The 13601-nt window shown below is 45.9% G+C and overlaps 1 protein-coding gene across 8 annotated transcripts in view; it reads left to right on the top strand.

Annotated features, from left to right (window-relative positions):
- Window positions 1-13601, top strand: part of Lef1 (lymphoid enhancer binding factor 1) — a 107095-nt gene that overhangs the window by 81627 nt on the left and 11867 nt on the right. For 5 of the 8 annotated variants that reach the window (XM_051185494.1, XM_051185493.1, XM_051185496.1 and 2 more), the window contains 3 exons: window positions 918-1080; window positions 6628-6735; window positions 10645-10693. In XM_051185494.1, the coding sequence (XP_051041451.1) occupies window positions 918-1080; window positions 6628-6735; window positions 10645-10693 (320 nt within the window). Of the gene's footprint in view, window positions 1-917; window positions 1081-6627; window positions 6736-10644; window positions 10694-11319; window positions 11361-13601 lie in introns of all 8 variants that reach the window. The other 3 variants (XM_051185497.1, XM_051185495.1, XM_051185499.1) reach the window with 1 other exon arrangement.

Below are 13601 nucleotides of genomic sequence, written 5' to 3'. Positions count from 1 at the left end.
GAATCCTAGGCAGCACAGAATTCAGAAAAAGTGGCCACTGGTGTCAGATCTCCCATTGGACCAGCACTGGGTCAAACTTTTGGAGCCTTGTCGTGGAGGAGTTATAAACGTTCCCTCTTTAGTCTATGGATGACAAGCTATGTACAGCAGCCCATAAAGACTCTGAAAATATATTCAAAGGAAATATACATTTGTTTGATGAGACAGTCAAAATCCCATTGGGGCTAGGGAGCCAGGTCAGTTACAAAGAGTTTGTGTTGCATGAATGAGGACTTGAGTTTGAACCTTAGTGCCCATGTAAAAAAGCCAGGTGTAGTGGCACATGCCTGTAATCCCAGCACCAGGGAGGCAGAAGCAAGAGTAACCCTGGGGCCAGTGTGGTCCCCAGGCCGGTGAAAGACCCTTTCTAAGCAAGCAAACAACCAACCAAGGAATGTCAACTGAGAATCAGCACCCAAGGTTGACCTCTGATAGGCTCTTGAGCATGAGTATGCACGTTCTCACACACACACACACACACAAAAAAAAAAACAGGGGTGGAGGAGGTCCTGGGGGAAAGTGCTTGCTTTCACAGAGTCCTTTAATCCCCAATCCCCATCCCCCAAAGTGAACATCCATTGCAGTAGAAAGGGAATGCTTACCTGTAGTTAGAGGTGACCAAGGGCCTCAACTCTGGGGCCCTAGTTGGAGCTTTCTGAGTGAAGGAAACTTATTCAGTGTCACTGTGTAAACGAAGAAACCCTGTGATTTGGTTGTTTGCAACTTGGGTTTTCATCAGAGGAGCCACACGCTGTCCTTGCACGTTGATGGTGTCCTAGGGGCTGGCAGAGAGCTGGGAAGGGTCATCCTCACATTGAACTTGGCAATGTGAACAGATGTTCTCTCCTGTCTCTTCCCTAACCACCGCCACCTTTCAGGAAGCCCCAGCATGAACAGAGAAAGGAGCAAGAGCCAAAAAGACCTCACATTAAGAAGCCCCTGAACGCTTTCATGTTATACATGAAGGAAATGAGGGCGAACGTGGTAGCCGAGTGCACGCTAAAGGAGAGCGCAGCTATCAACCAGATCCTGGGCAGAAGGGTAAGGAACGGGATGTGGGAACGGTTATGACTACCATGGCATGGCTTCATTAAAGTGTGCTGAGACTTAGTTACATGTCGGGTGGTGTGTCTGTGTGTGTGTGTGTGTGTGCGCGCGCACGCGCGTGCGTGAGGACACTGGGAAGTAGGGCACGAGGTACCCTGATCTGTGCGTTGTAGACAATTTTGACTATGCCTGGGACTTCAGAAACTTCCCAGAACTGGTAACTGCTTTTGCCACCACTCGGTAAACAGTACGTATCAAGTGTCTTTATTTGTCTGTGATGATGCTTGCTAACAGTCGCCGAACAAAACAGCCACGGTCCTTACCTTCTTGGGGTACCGTGTTTTCGTGACCAGGTATAGATATTAGCAGCAGCAACAACAAATTAATGAAACTAAAATCTGTAGTAAATACTGTGGTTGTGATGAGCAGGCAAATGCAAGAGAACGGCAGGGGCCAGCAAAGGCCTTTCTGAGGACATCGCGCTTAAGGTGATTCCTGAGTGACGGAGCTCTTAGGGGGTAGGTGTCCCCAACTGGAGTAGTGTGGGGAGAGGGGTGAGGATTGCAGCAGGTCTCTAAACCTACACATAGTAGGGCTTCAGGGAGAGCAGCCCAGAGGGGAGAGGAGGCCACCCCTTCCCGAGCACAAGCAGAGCTGCTGTGCTCCGAGACCTTGGGGGCCAGAGAAGTCATGTTTGTTTGTTTGCTTGCTTTTCAAGACAGGGTTTCTCTGTGTAGCTTTGAAGCCTGTCCTAGAACTTGCAGAGATTCGCCTGCCTCTGCCTCCCCAGTGCTAGGATTCGTTCTCCCGTTAAAGCCCACAAGTGCTGCGTTTCTGGGTTGTCCCTTTCCCTCGCCACCCTTCCGTTAGTCCATACTGTTACAGCTCCTCACCCCTTGTCATAAACAGAGGCCCTAGACTAAAACCCGGGTTTGGGAACTCTTAAAATTCCTTCTCCAGCAGCTGTCCAAAAGATGAGCCCTTCCGAGTGCTTTCCCACAGGATTGGAGAGGTCTTGGCTGGATATGTGTGGAGCAGTAGGGCAAACTCAAGTTCGCCCAATCCAAAAGTTACATTTTTTTTGCCGACACTGCATTACAATTTATTAGGAATGCTTCATTTTTATGTATTAGTGCTGTGTGTGTGCGCGCGCGTGAACGCGCACATGGCAGCCTTTTGGTTCATGGTCCCTGTATATGTGCTTTGACTTTTTTTTTTAAGTTCAAGCAGGGTGAGGCGGATCTAGCCACCCCTGGAAAGCATAGAGGGGATTGTGTGTTAGCTGCAGCTGGTGATACTTCCTTACTGTTCTCCCCACTCAGTCCATTAACACTCATAAAGACATTCAGGAGGCCACAGCCAACACAGGAGACAGAAGCAGGTCTTGAGTACGCACTCCTACTGGAGAGCCTCAACCCATTACCAGTTCCAATCTGTGAGACACGGAGCTCTCAAAAACTGGGCACAGGGGCAGGTTATAGTCTGTGGTGTTCCCCGAGCAATGCCCTACCTCCCTATGGGTTCTTAAACACTCAATAATGATAATGACAGTGATTTCCCAAGCCAGAGCTCAGCCAAGGAGTGATCCCACCAGCTCCAAAGGGTTCCACCTTAAAAGCTTGACAGCTGGTAACCACTTTTCTCTTCATTTCTAGAAGAAGCCAGCAGAGGCAAAGAGGGGTTGACTTTGTCCCGTCCCCCCCCCCCCCCCCCGCCTTTTTCTTCTTTATTCCAGCTCGCATACCTCTCTTTAGCTTTTTCCTTTTTTTGTCTTTGAGTCAGATGCCCCCTGGCCCCGCAGCAGGAATTATTTTCCTGCTCAAGAGGGTGAGGATATGATCTTTGAGGTATGTTTCCTCCTTTTAATGCACGTTTCCAACAATTGCTACTTTCTCGGCTCCCTGAACGGTCCCCAGACCCAAGCCTGTATGTCTTAGGGATGGTTCTCATTTGGGCTCTCTCTCTGGCTTTGATTTAGACACCTGTTTCTATTTATAGGCCTCTGGCTCTTTGATTAGGATCAGGTTTTCTGCCCTTTGAGCACTCCCTCTGGTGGGGCCGCGCTTCCCGGCTCTTTTAAAGTTCTGGCTTTAAGAATCACGAAGTTTTACACTGGCGTGATTGCACTGCCTGAAAGTGGATCTTAAATCCACACTGGAACATTTTATCTTTTGATTTTTTTTTTTAAATTGTCTGTACTGTCTCTAAAATAGAAATGCCCATTCCTATGGATGAATCAAAGTTTTCTTAATGTATATCATAAATAGCAAGGGCCCAAATCTTATTTAAAATAAACTGACTTGCCCAGCTGTTGCATGAAGTCTGCTTACTACAGATTTGCTACAACTTGATTGTTGGAAGGAATGTCTTAGCAGTTTCTTAATATGTATATATATTTTTGATAATATATTTGTTTTTTTTTAAGTAATGGACAAGCTAGGAAAATGTTTTCTTAGTCAGTTATGTTTCCGAAACCTCTGAAAGGAAGACTGTCGTTCCAGTTTCTTAGTTTTTTTTTTTTTTTTTTTTTTTTTTTTTTTTTAATTTAACGAAAAACTCCAAGACTGTTGTGAGGCCTGCTGCACTGGATGACCTCTGACCCCTGACTCTTGATGGGGTGTTCATGCTCTGTGCGTTAGGAACCGATAGGGAACTGAAGCCACACTGGCTCACATCTTCTCTTCCCGTTTTGCCCTGAACAGCGAGTACCTGGTAGTTTGGGGAGAAGACCCAAGTTTGATGCGTGTTTTGGGGAGTTAATGTTAATTTACCATTCTAGACTTTTCTCAGGTTACAAAGCTCCCAGTCATGCTAATATTCTCCTGTCACAAAAGGTGATATAGGGCACAAGACATTTCCAATGACTACAGTGACAGATTTAAAAGTGGCAGACTTCTTGTCTTTTGGCATTTTCTTCTCTTCACCCATCTGAACTGACATTTTGCATTTTGGTAGTCACTTTTTAAAAAAAATTTTTTTTTTTAATTTTTATTTTTTAAAAGTTTTTTGTGCATCGGTGTTTTGTCGTGAGCGTCAGACCTCCTGGAACTGGAATTAGATAGTTGTGAGCTGCCATGTGGGTGCTGGGAATTGAACCAGGGTCCTCCTGAAGAGCAGTCAGTGCTCCTAACTAACCACTGAGCCGTCTCTCCAGGCCTGGTAGCCACATTTGTTTATCATGAGAGCTAGTAAATACCAACGATCAATGTCTTGTTATGCATTCTCACATACACATACACACACGCAGTGTCCAGTTTGTTATGCACTTACACACACATATACATAGTGTCACATACACATATACGCACGCAGTGTCCAGTTTGTTAAGCATTCTTACACACACATATACATAGTGTCACATACACATATACGCACGCAGTGTCCAGTTTGTTATGCACTTACACACACATATACATAGCGTCACATACACATATACGCACGCAGTGTCCAGTTTGTTAAGCATTCTACACACATCATAGCGTCACATACACATATACGCACGTGTCAGTTTGTTAAGCATTCTTACACACACATATACATAGCGTCACATACACATATACGCACGCAGTGTCCAGTTTGTAGAGACTTCCTGTGATTGGTCGAATAACTGAATGAAAGCCCAGTGGCTTTCTGGACAGAACAGCCAACTATAGAGTCCATACACGCCTTCTGCTTTGTTTCCATTTGTCCTGTTTTATTTATTCTACTAGTACACAGAACTGTCTTTCATGTGACTTCTTTTCTTAACAGTTTTCTGCCACCTTTCCCCTACTTGTAGTTGTTATGGTTTTGTAACAAAAGTATATTACTGTGGGCCAGCAAGATAGCTTAGCAGGTAAGGGGCGTGGCGACAGGACTGATGACCTGAGTTTGAACCCACATGATGGAAGAAGAGGATCAATTCACATTAATTATCTTTAAATCGCTGTATGTGTGCTGTGGTATGTGTGCCCAGGCACTTGTGCGTGTGTGTGCGCGCACACACACACACACACACACACACATACACACACAGACACAAACACGCACAGATAAATATAATAAAAGCATTTTAAGTATATCACCTGATTTGCCTTTATGCTCACACCAAGTCACCGGTGTGCCATGCTTTTTAACTTTACATTCTGCACTTTTGATGCAATTTAAAAATTAGAAAATAAACCATCTGCCCGATCCACCACAGAGGGAGATTTCAAACTGCATGGAGTGGCTGCCTGGCCTGTGGGCTGTGCTGGGGCTGCCCTGCTGGCATAGTGGGAAGGTGCCAGGAGTCCCGTGAGATGGCTCCCTCGTTCTGCTGTCAGATTAGAGCAGCAGGCATTCCTGCTTTCTGAAGGAAAAAAACGCCAAACCTTCAAGTCCAAGGCCACACTGATGAGGGTTTGTTCTTTCACCAGAATCTCTCCTTTCCTTCCCCTCCCCAACCAACCACGCCTTCTTTTTTCTTTCTTTCCTTTTTAAGTCACTTAGGGGAAAACAAACAACAACAACAAAAGCCAAGAACAAACTAAAGCAAAGTACTGGGGTTGGAATCAAAGTGCTAGAGGCCTGATACAAAGCCAGAGGGGGCAGAGGCTCCAGCTACCTACGTGACTTTTCAGGGAGGGGCCCTTCTTCCTCACTACGTCCCCTAGTGACATCATCTCCTGGGTAGTGGGCACCCAACTTCTCCACGGAAGGTTCTTCTGGCAGGTCCTGGTACTGAAGGAGTGTGCAAAATACTAGAAAACTGTCTGCTGGGGACCCAGACAAGTGGTTCACAAATGTTTGCAAAAAAAAAAAAAGTATGCATGCAAAGTCTTTGAAGCCCTGAGGATACCTTGCCTTCAGAATCACAATTTTGTTGCTTATCAGTTACACTGGGGGGCGGGGGACACAGCCTCACAGATTGTCAGCGAATGTATGTTCTGTATCAGAAGCCCCGGTCTCATAGATGACAAGCAAGTTTAGACGCTATAAGCTAACCACACTCGGAAGTGTGTCCTGTGAGCAGTGTTATCAGTGTTCTGGAGACATGGGCATGTGTGAGTGTGAAGTGATAGAGATGGGTGAATGGTACCACGTGACTCGGGGTCCAGACTTTAGATGACAGAGTTGGGAGAGAGTCTGGGTGGGAAGAGGGGGTGTTTGTTCTGAAAGGCATGTGGAAATTATCACATTTCGCATCAGTAAGTGCAGCTTGAACTCAGTTACCTGCGTAGGCTCCGGACGAAGAAAGAAGAGCAAAGCTGGGTTTTGGAGTTATTTCTAATTTGTATTGGCAGAAAGAATGGATGGGTGACAGTCTTTATGCTGTGAGGGCTTTGATGTGTTTCATGTGCTGCAGGACCCCAGGGCAGAGAAACCAGAAGCGAGTTTTATTCCAGCCAGCGGACTCTCCGAATAGGGTCTTTGTAGCACCAGGACTGCTCCCCTCTGGAAGTGAATGGAGTTTACACGTTTCTGTCAAATCCATCCCTCAGAGTTGGAAGCATGAGCGGGACTGGACCACTGGGGCCTCACTTACCTTGTCTCTCTCCCCCTTTTCCTTTTTGGTTTCAGTGGCACGCCCTCTCCCGGGAAGAACAGGCCAAATACTATGAATTAGCACGGAAAGAAAGGCAGCTACATATGCAGCTTTATCCAGGCTGGTCAGCAAGAGACAATTATGTAAGCCTTTTCTTGATCCCTGTGGCTTTCCACCCCCACCCACCCCCACTCACCCCCACCCACCCCCACCCACCCCCACCCCTGCCTTGCCCTCACTCTCAAGGGGATGTCTGGAGGATGCGTGGTGTTGGCACTGTTTCGTGTTTTGGAAAATTAACGAACTGTGTAATGAAGATTTCATAAGTACGTTGGGGTCTAAAAACTTTAAGCATTTATTTTGTTGCTGTGAGTACTAATTTATCTGTAAAACAAAGCTCCTTCGAGAATCAAAACAGAGAACCCTTTATCATTAGAATACCAGAAAAAGATGTAAAACAAACAAACAAAAAAATCCCTATAATTTCACCACGTAAAGGCAAGATTAGTGATAGCTATATTCCCTCCTAGTAGGTTTTCTGTGTGTCTTTAGTTTCAAATATAGGTAAAAATACTATTATATATGTACATGTATTTTATGGCATGTTTCCTGTTCTTATATAAAAAATTCACTTTTCTTTTATGAAATCACTTTTATGTCCATATCCTGTTAAGTGAGTGTCTCAATTTCCTGGGTTTTCCTGATTTTATGTGATTTTATATTTTTCTGTTTCTTTTCTTTTTACCCTTTCATAGTCATAGGATCCACACTGCTGTGGATATGTCTGTGCATAGTAGGATGTCTTGTTTTGTTTTTTCTCCTGTACACAGGACCATTATTTCCACAGGCTAGATTCACAGTATCAGGGTCTTAAGAAAGAAGTTATAAACATTTTGAAGTTCTTGACACATGTTGTCATATTTCTTTCCAGGTGATGAGTATAAACCTCACATTAATGTACCCTGGCATCTTGTATGTACTTTGAATAAAGATGAAGTAGGGATTATCATGTTCTAGGCTTTTTTATTGTATCAATATCTATTTTTTGTATCTATTGTATCAGAATCTATAATTTTATTGTCGAGGACCACCTCCCCTGTACTGACAGCTGCCTTGCCGCTGTGCAGCCTGAGCATCTTATTGGCCTTGTCTGGCTATAGTACAGACTGTCACATAGAAAGTGTATTATGAACGATAGATCTGAAATTTTGTCATTTTAAATAAAGTCACAATAGAATGTTTTGAAGATCATTTTTAGTTCAGCTCAGACAGCTGCAGTAGAATACCACAGCCTAGGTGGCTTAAAAGCAAAAGTTTTTTACTCACTGTTCCGGAGGCTTAGATATTGGAGACCAAGGGCCAACCCCGAGCACTTGGCTGTGTTCTCACAGGCTGCCCTTTCCCCAAGGACGAGTCCTGTTCATAGTGTCTGTGCCCCAGTCAGCACCCCCCAAAGGTTCTACTTATCCCATCACGTTCTGGGGTGTCAGGAGGAGTGGGAATTTTAAGGGACACATTAGTCTGTAGCGGGAGACCAGCAGTAGGAATACCATTTGGGACAGCCTTCACACAGAGCAATTGTCCCTTCACGCACACATGTGAATCCCTGTACAGTTTATCGATGGCCTTTGCTGTAGAAGCTCCAGTTGCCATGGAGACAATGACAGCAGTGTGTGCCTGAGGTCACATGTCCCCTATTAGATACTGCAGCGTTTGAACGCATGTGTATCTATCTAGGAATTCTACAGTATGCTCCACGGACAATGCCATTTTACTGCTCAGAATTTGGAGCATGTTTGCCAGATATGACCTTGACACAGGAAATGAGAGTCCTATGGGCACTTTCTTAGGAGCAATGGCACAGCCATGCCCCACGTTGTCGTTTTTGTTGGTTTAGCAACCACCGCACACATTGTAGGCGATGCCTTATGTTCCTCTGTTACTTTCCGTCCTTACAATTGTCCAGTGGCATCAGCATCATCGGTCCACCTCTCAGGGCTGGTGAGGTCGGCGAGGTTAGGTCATTTGTCCACAGCGGTGGGGTTGGCAGCTTTGAACTGCAATTTAAACCCACATCAGCTGGCCCTGAGGATCGCCATAGCTTCCCTCCTGAGTAGTGATTGGCATCTGTGCCTACAGAGCCTTTGCTGTGCCCTGTAAGGGGGACACTGTGTGTCCCCTTCTCGCCCTGTCTTGCTTGCCCTTTGGCTGTGACTTGCCTGGGAGGGGGCCACTGACCTTTACCCCTTGACCCCATACAAGAGCTTGGCCGAGCTGGAAGTTTGCACATACCTGCATTGCTTGCTGAATGTCTTGACAATTTTAGTTCTAGTTTTCAAGTGATAGGTTTTAGCATTTAGAAAGATGTAACGGACATTAGCATGTGTCCCTCTTCTCTGACTTACCTATTCCTTTGCCCGCCTTCGCACGAAAGGAGGGTAGTTTTGAAGGAAGCTGGTGGACTATGAGTTCATCTTTAAAGATTTTACTCTCCATGACTGACTGTTAAAGAACATTGTCTTCCTGTGCCTTGCCTGAATGAAGGGAAAACCCAGCTTCGTTGATACTATTTTTTTAACCATCCCATCGATGGCTAAGGCAATGCCGAGTCGTGTGAGAGCACCCTTGCAAACAATATTCCCAGCTGGAGTTTAGCATCAGGAGCAGGATGTAGAGTGAGGATGATTCCTGGGCCTCTGAGATCACTAAACCCACATCTGGGTTGATGGTTAAAATGGCCCACTCAGTGACATCATTGACTTTTTAGAATTGAAGTTTACATCCATAATTTGGGCTAATAAAGGAAGTTTCTGTGAGTCAGCCGTGCATAGAATTTTTCTTGAGTGAGATTATCCTGCCTCCTAGGATGCATACTTTGTAATTTTGACAAAACATTGTTTAATTGTGCATGAATTAATCCACATGTTCAAACGGGCCCCTCTTTACCCTCCATAAAGTCTGAGAGTTTCTCTCACCTCACTGATTTATCCCTAAACTACCACACAAGCGGTACCAGTAGTGACTCTCAGAGCTATCCACACTGGCTGGCTGTAAGGTGGAGGAGGATGGAGAGAGGCTCAGAGCCTATGCTGCTGGCAAATAGATGGGCTGTGACCCTGAGCTCAGGGTCATCTGCTCAGCAGAAGAGCCCCAGTCTGTCTAAGGAAGAGGGATGAGGCATGGGACAGAGAAAGTTCTTGAAAGAGATGACACTTGAGACTCATGCAGGTGCGAGCAGGAGAGGAAAGCGCAGAGGGTTTAACCGGAAACAGCCTCAGGGGAACATCCCAAACTGCAGAAACTGTTTGAGTGAAGGGAGCATGCTCCCTTCCTCCCCCTGGAACACCTCTGGTCAGATTAAAGATGATGTTCTTTACAATCCGGGCTGCTCGCCTTAGTGTTTAGGAAGAGTGTCAGTCAACTTTGTAAAACTCTGAGGTACGGAAGTACACGGTGGGCGTTCCTTTGTTTATTCAGCTGGAAATACCTGTCACAGGTTAGCCACTTGCAGCTCGTGGAAACGGGCTGTGACTGTAGCCTCTTTAAGTGGGGGTAGTTTTGAAGAGAGATGAACATGCTAAGCTGCTTAAAGCATGACCAGATTGTCACTGAGGTGTGTTTGTCGTGGAGGTGTGTTTGGAACCTATCTAAACTTGCTCCTGTATCGGCGGAAGTGAAGGTCTCAGCCTGCCAGGTCCCACTTCCTCCTCTCCCTCTATCCCAGGCTATGGCATGCTTCTGCCACAGGGATCTGGGCACTCTTCTGACACTGTGGACATAAAACATCGTGTAGTTCATTTCACATCCTTCACAGAATCAACGCGGGCACCACCTGAGACACCACCAGGGCAGTCAGGAGGAGGGGTAGCCCCGGAAGGAAGCAGGAACACAGGACTCCTCACACGCACGCACGCGCAGACACAGCTGAAAGCCAGTCACTCTGGGTGGCTCACTGGCCGGCCACCTTCTGGCCGTGCTTTTCCTGCATGCAGTGCACACCTGCATGCCTCCCCTCCACTCCCTGTCTTAACACTGTGCCTCTGTCCTTCCAGGGCAAGAAGAAGAAGAGGAAGAGAGAGAAACTACAGGAATCCACTTCAGGTAGGTACCTCGTAGCTTGCTGTGGGCACTCCTGCTTCTGCGAGACTCCTCGTAAATAGTCCGCATCTTCCTAGACGCTGCCTCGTCCAGTGACTGTCACGTGTGATCCCTTCACTCAGCTCTCTTTCCTGAAACTCCTGAACATTTCAAAAAGACTTTTCTTTTAAATGTGAAGGTTCCTGTAAAAAGCCCCTTTCCCGTCCCCTTGCCCTAGAGTCATAGTTAGGAGCTGTGGTTGATTTTTTTTTTTTTTTTTTCTTCTGTTGTCTGCATCCTCTTGGCTTCTGCCTCTGCGCTGTTTGCATAGTCCCTAAAGATGTGACTTTTATGATGACAGTACAACATGCTGCCTTGTATTCCCTCGAGAGTCTTTCTTTGGGTTCTTAATACTGAACACCACAAGCGGCGGGGCTTGCACTGGCTGCGGGAGTCAGTGAGGTCCCACGCTGGTCCATCTTTCTTCCTATCGGAAGGCCACCACATGCACTGCACAAACAGAAAGGGCTGCCATGAGGACCGTAAGAAGCAAAGCGAACCGGTCCACATGCTATTGTAGCTACTACTACGTGTTTGGAATGTACAGAAACCTCTCCATAAAAATTTGTTAAAGACACAATTTTCTGCAGGTACAGGTCCCAGAATGACAGCTGCCTACATCTGAAACATGGTAAGATCATCAACTCTCTGGTCCTATTGCTGATCTGGCTCTAACAAGAGGCTTTTGCTTGTGGATCTTCCCGCTCTCACCAGCTCCACTCAGCATTATTCCCGAGAGAGGAGAAGGCCACCACAATCAGTCTAGCGCTGTTGAAGCTCCCCTGGTTTTTAGCCCAGTGTGCGTGAGCGTTTGCAAAACATTGTGCTTTCATGCTGCCACGCCTTTTGTCCTGCTTACAGCTCTATTCTCTCGCCCCCACCCCCACCCCCAACCGGTGGAAAAATCTGCCCTTAAAAAAAAAAAGAAGAGGCAGCGTGTCACCCTCCTCATCCGACAGGGATGTGTTGGAGGGATGCCACTGTAGCCCCCTCAGTCCTGTTACACGGTAAAGACTCAGTCGAAACGATGTGTGGGCAATCTATTTGCAGCGAGAAAGATTTGTGCACTTAAGTGACTGATTATTTCTTCTGTTGCCTGTTTTTCTATATTGGTAACCGCTGTTAGCCATCCATCGCCCTAGGATTTGTGAGTAAAACTGAATTCGCTTAGTTTTATGTTGTCTTTAATTTCTAGTCACATGACCCAGGAAGCTGGCTTCGCAAATGAAGGCTGGGTCCTGAGTTTGAACGGACAGGGTGTAGCTGCTCTCCACCAAGGGGTTGCCTTTGTTTCTTCGGTGTTCTTTCTCTAGAACCTGCATAGTCAGTCCCCGGTCCTGTTGGACGCCCTTTGGGTCTGCATACCACTTTGCCAGCTCTTGTTGCCTGAAGGCCACAGACCTGTCCCCATTCTTGTGCCTGTGCCTCGGGTCATTTGCTGCAAGTTTCTCCTCACTTCCAAACTGCAGAATCTTGAAGCGATATCCCCACAGCCATCTCTCAGTTCTGAGAGGATGGTACCAAGTACACTTAAAAACTAACGAAGCCCAGTGCCCGAGCTGGGAGGGGACAGGGACTCCTCCTCCAGGTCCCCTCTAGTGGACTCAGGGACACTTCCCGGGTCTCTTAAACTCAAAACAATTAACTACACTTTAGTAGGTTTCACACACACACACACACACACACACACACACACACACACTGACCTTGCTTGGTCATATCCACCCTCCCCAACACACAGCCCTCCCTCCCATCTCAACCCCCCTTCCCGGGTCTCCTCACCTTTCTTGTTTCCTAGCAGTCCCTTCGAATTTTCAGGATCTTTTTCCTTTTTTTTTTTTTTTTTTTTTTTTTTTTTTTTAAAGTTAGATCTTTGGGTTAGTACACAAAATAATCTTGTTATAGAATTGCCTTTTTAAATTGTTCTATTTTTATCGTTAAATTAGCTTACAAAGTATCAGGTTTCCACATGGAATTTTAATGTTTCTTTTTGACTGACGTCCCCCCCCCCCATCACTGTTGGGACATTTCCATCGGCATGTGTCAGTACGCTTTGTTCTGATTTGCTGCCTTCCCCCACGCCGCTCCCTCCCATAGCTCCTCTCCTCCCCAGATAGTTTTCACTCTCTGCTTTCATGCTGTTTAAGACTTCTGGCTTCTACCTTGAGAGAAAACACATTGTTGTATGTAGGTCTAGATTATTTCCTCTAGCTCAATCACCCCTGGCTTATTCCATTTTCCTAATGACTTACTCTATTTTCAGCTGGCTGGGTTTCATTCCTCTTTATAGCTAAATAGTACTCCACAGTGTCTGTATGTCTACCACGTTTTCTTTATCTAATTAATTTGTTGCCGAACCTCTGGGCTGTTGTGAACAGCCCCTCTGGAATCATGGGTGTGTGGGCATCTCTGTTGTATGCTGACTTGACTTTGGGTGTATACCCAGGAGCCTGATTATACTGTTGGTCTACTTTTAGTGTTTTTGGGAAACCACCATACATTGATTCCCATGTAGTTATACTGACTTACATGCAAGAGTTCCTTTCCTACATGGATGTATTATGACTAGTGCGTATTTGCCAGTGTAGTTATAATTTGCATTTCTCTGATAGCTACAGATGCTGAACATTTTCTCAAAAGTATCTGTTTGGATAATTTATTCATATATCGATTGCATTACGTGTTTATTTTTTGAAGTTTTTGTTTGCTTCAAGTCACTTAAAATTTGTAACTGTGCTGGGTGATGGCGGCAGATGCCTTTAGTCCAGTACTCTGTATGCAGAGGCAGTTGGACCTCTGCATTTGAGGCCAGCCTGGTCTACAAAGATACACAGAGAAATCCTGACCCATAAAATGAAAGTGATAGTTTAAC

Source organism: Phodopus roborovskii, unplaced genomic scaffold (genome assembly GCF_943737965.1).
Source record: "Phodopus roborovskii unplaced genomic scaffold, PHOROB, whole genome shotgun sequence".
In the NCBI taxonomy this organism is placed as follows: domain Eukaryota; kingdom Metazoa; phylum Chordata; class Mammalia; order Rodentia; family Cricetidae; genus Phodopus; species Phodopus roborovskii.
This window is presented reverse-complemented; position numbering and strand designations above follow the sequence as displayed.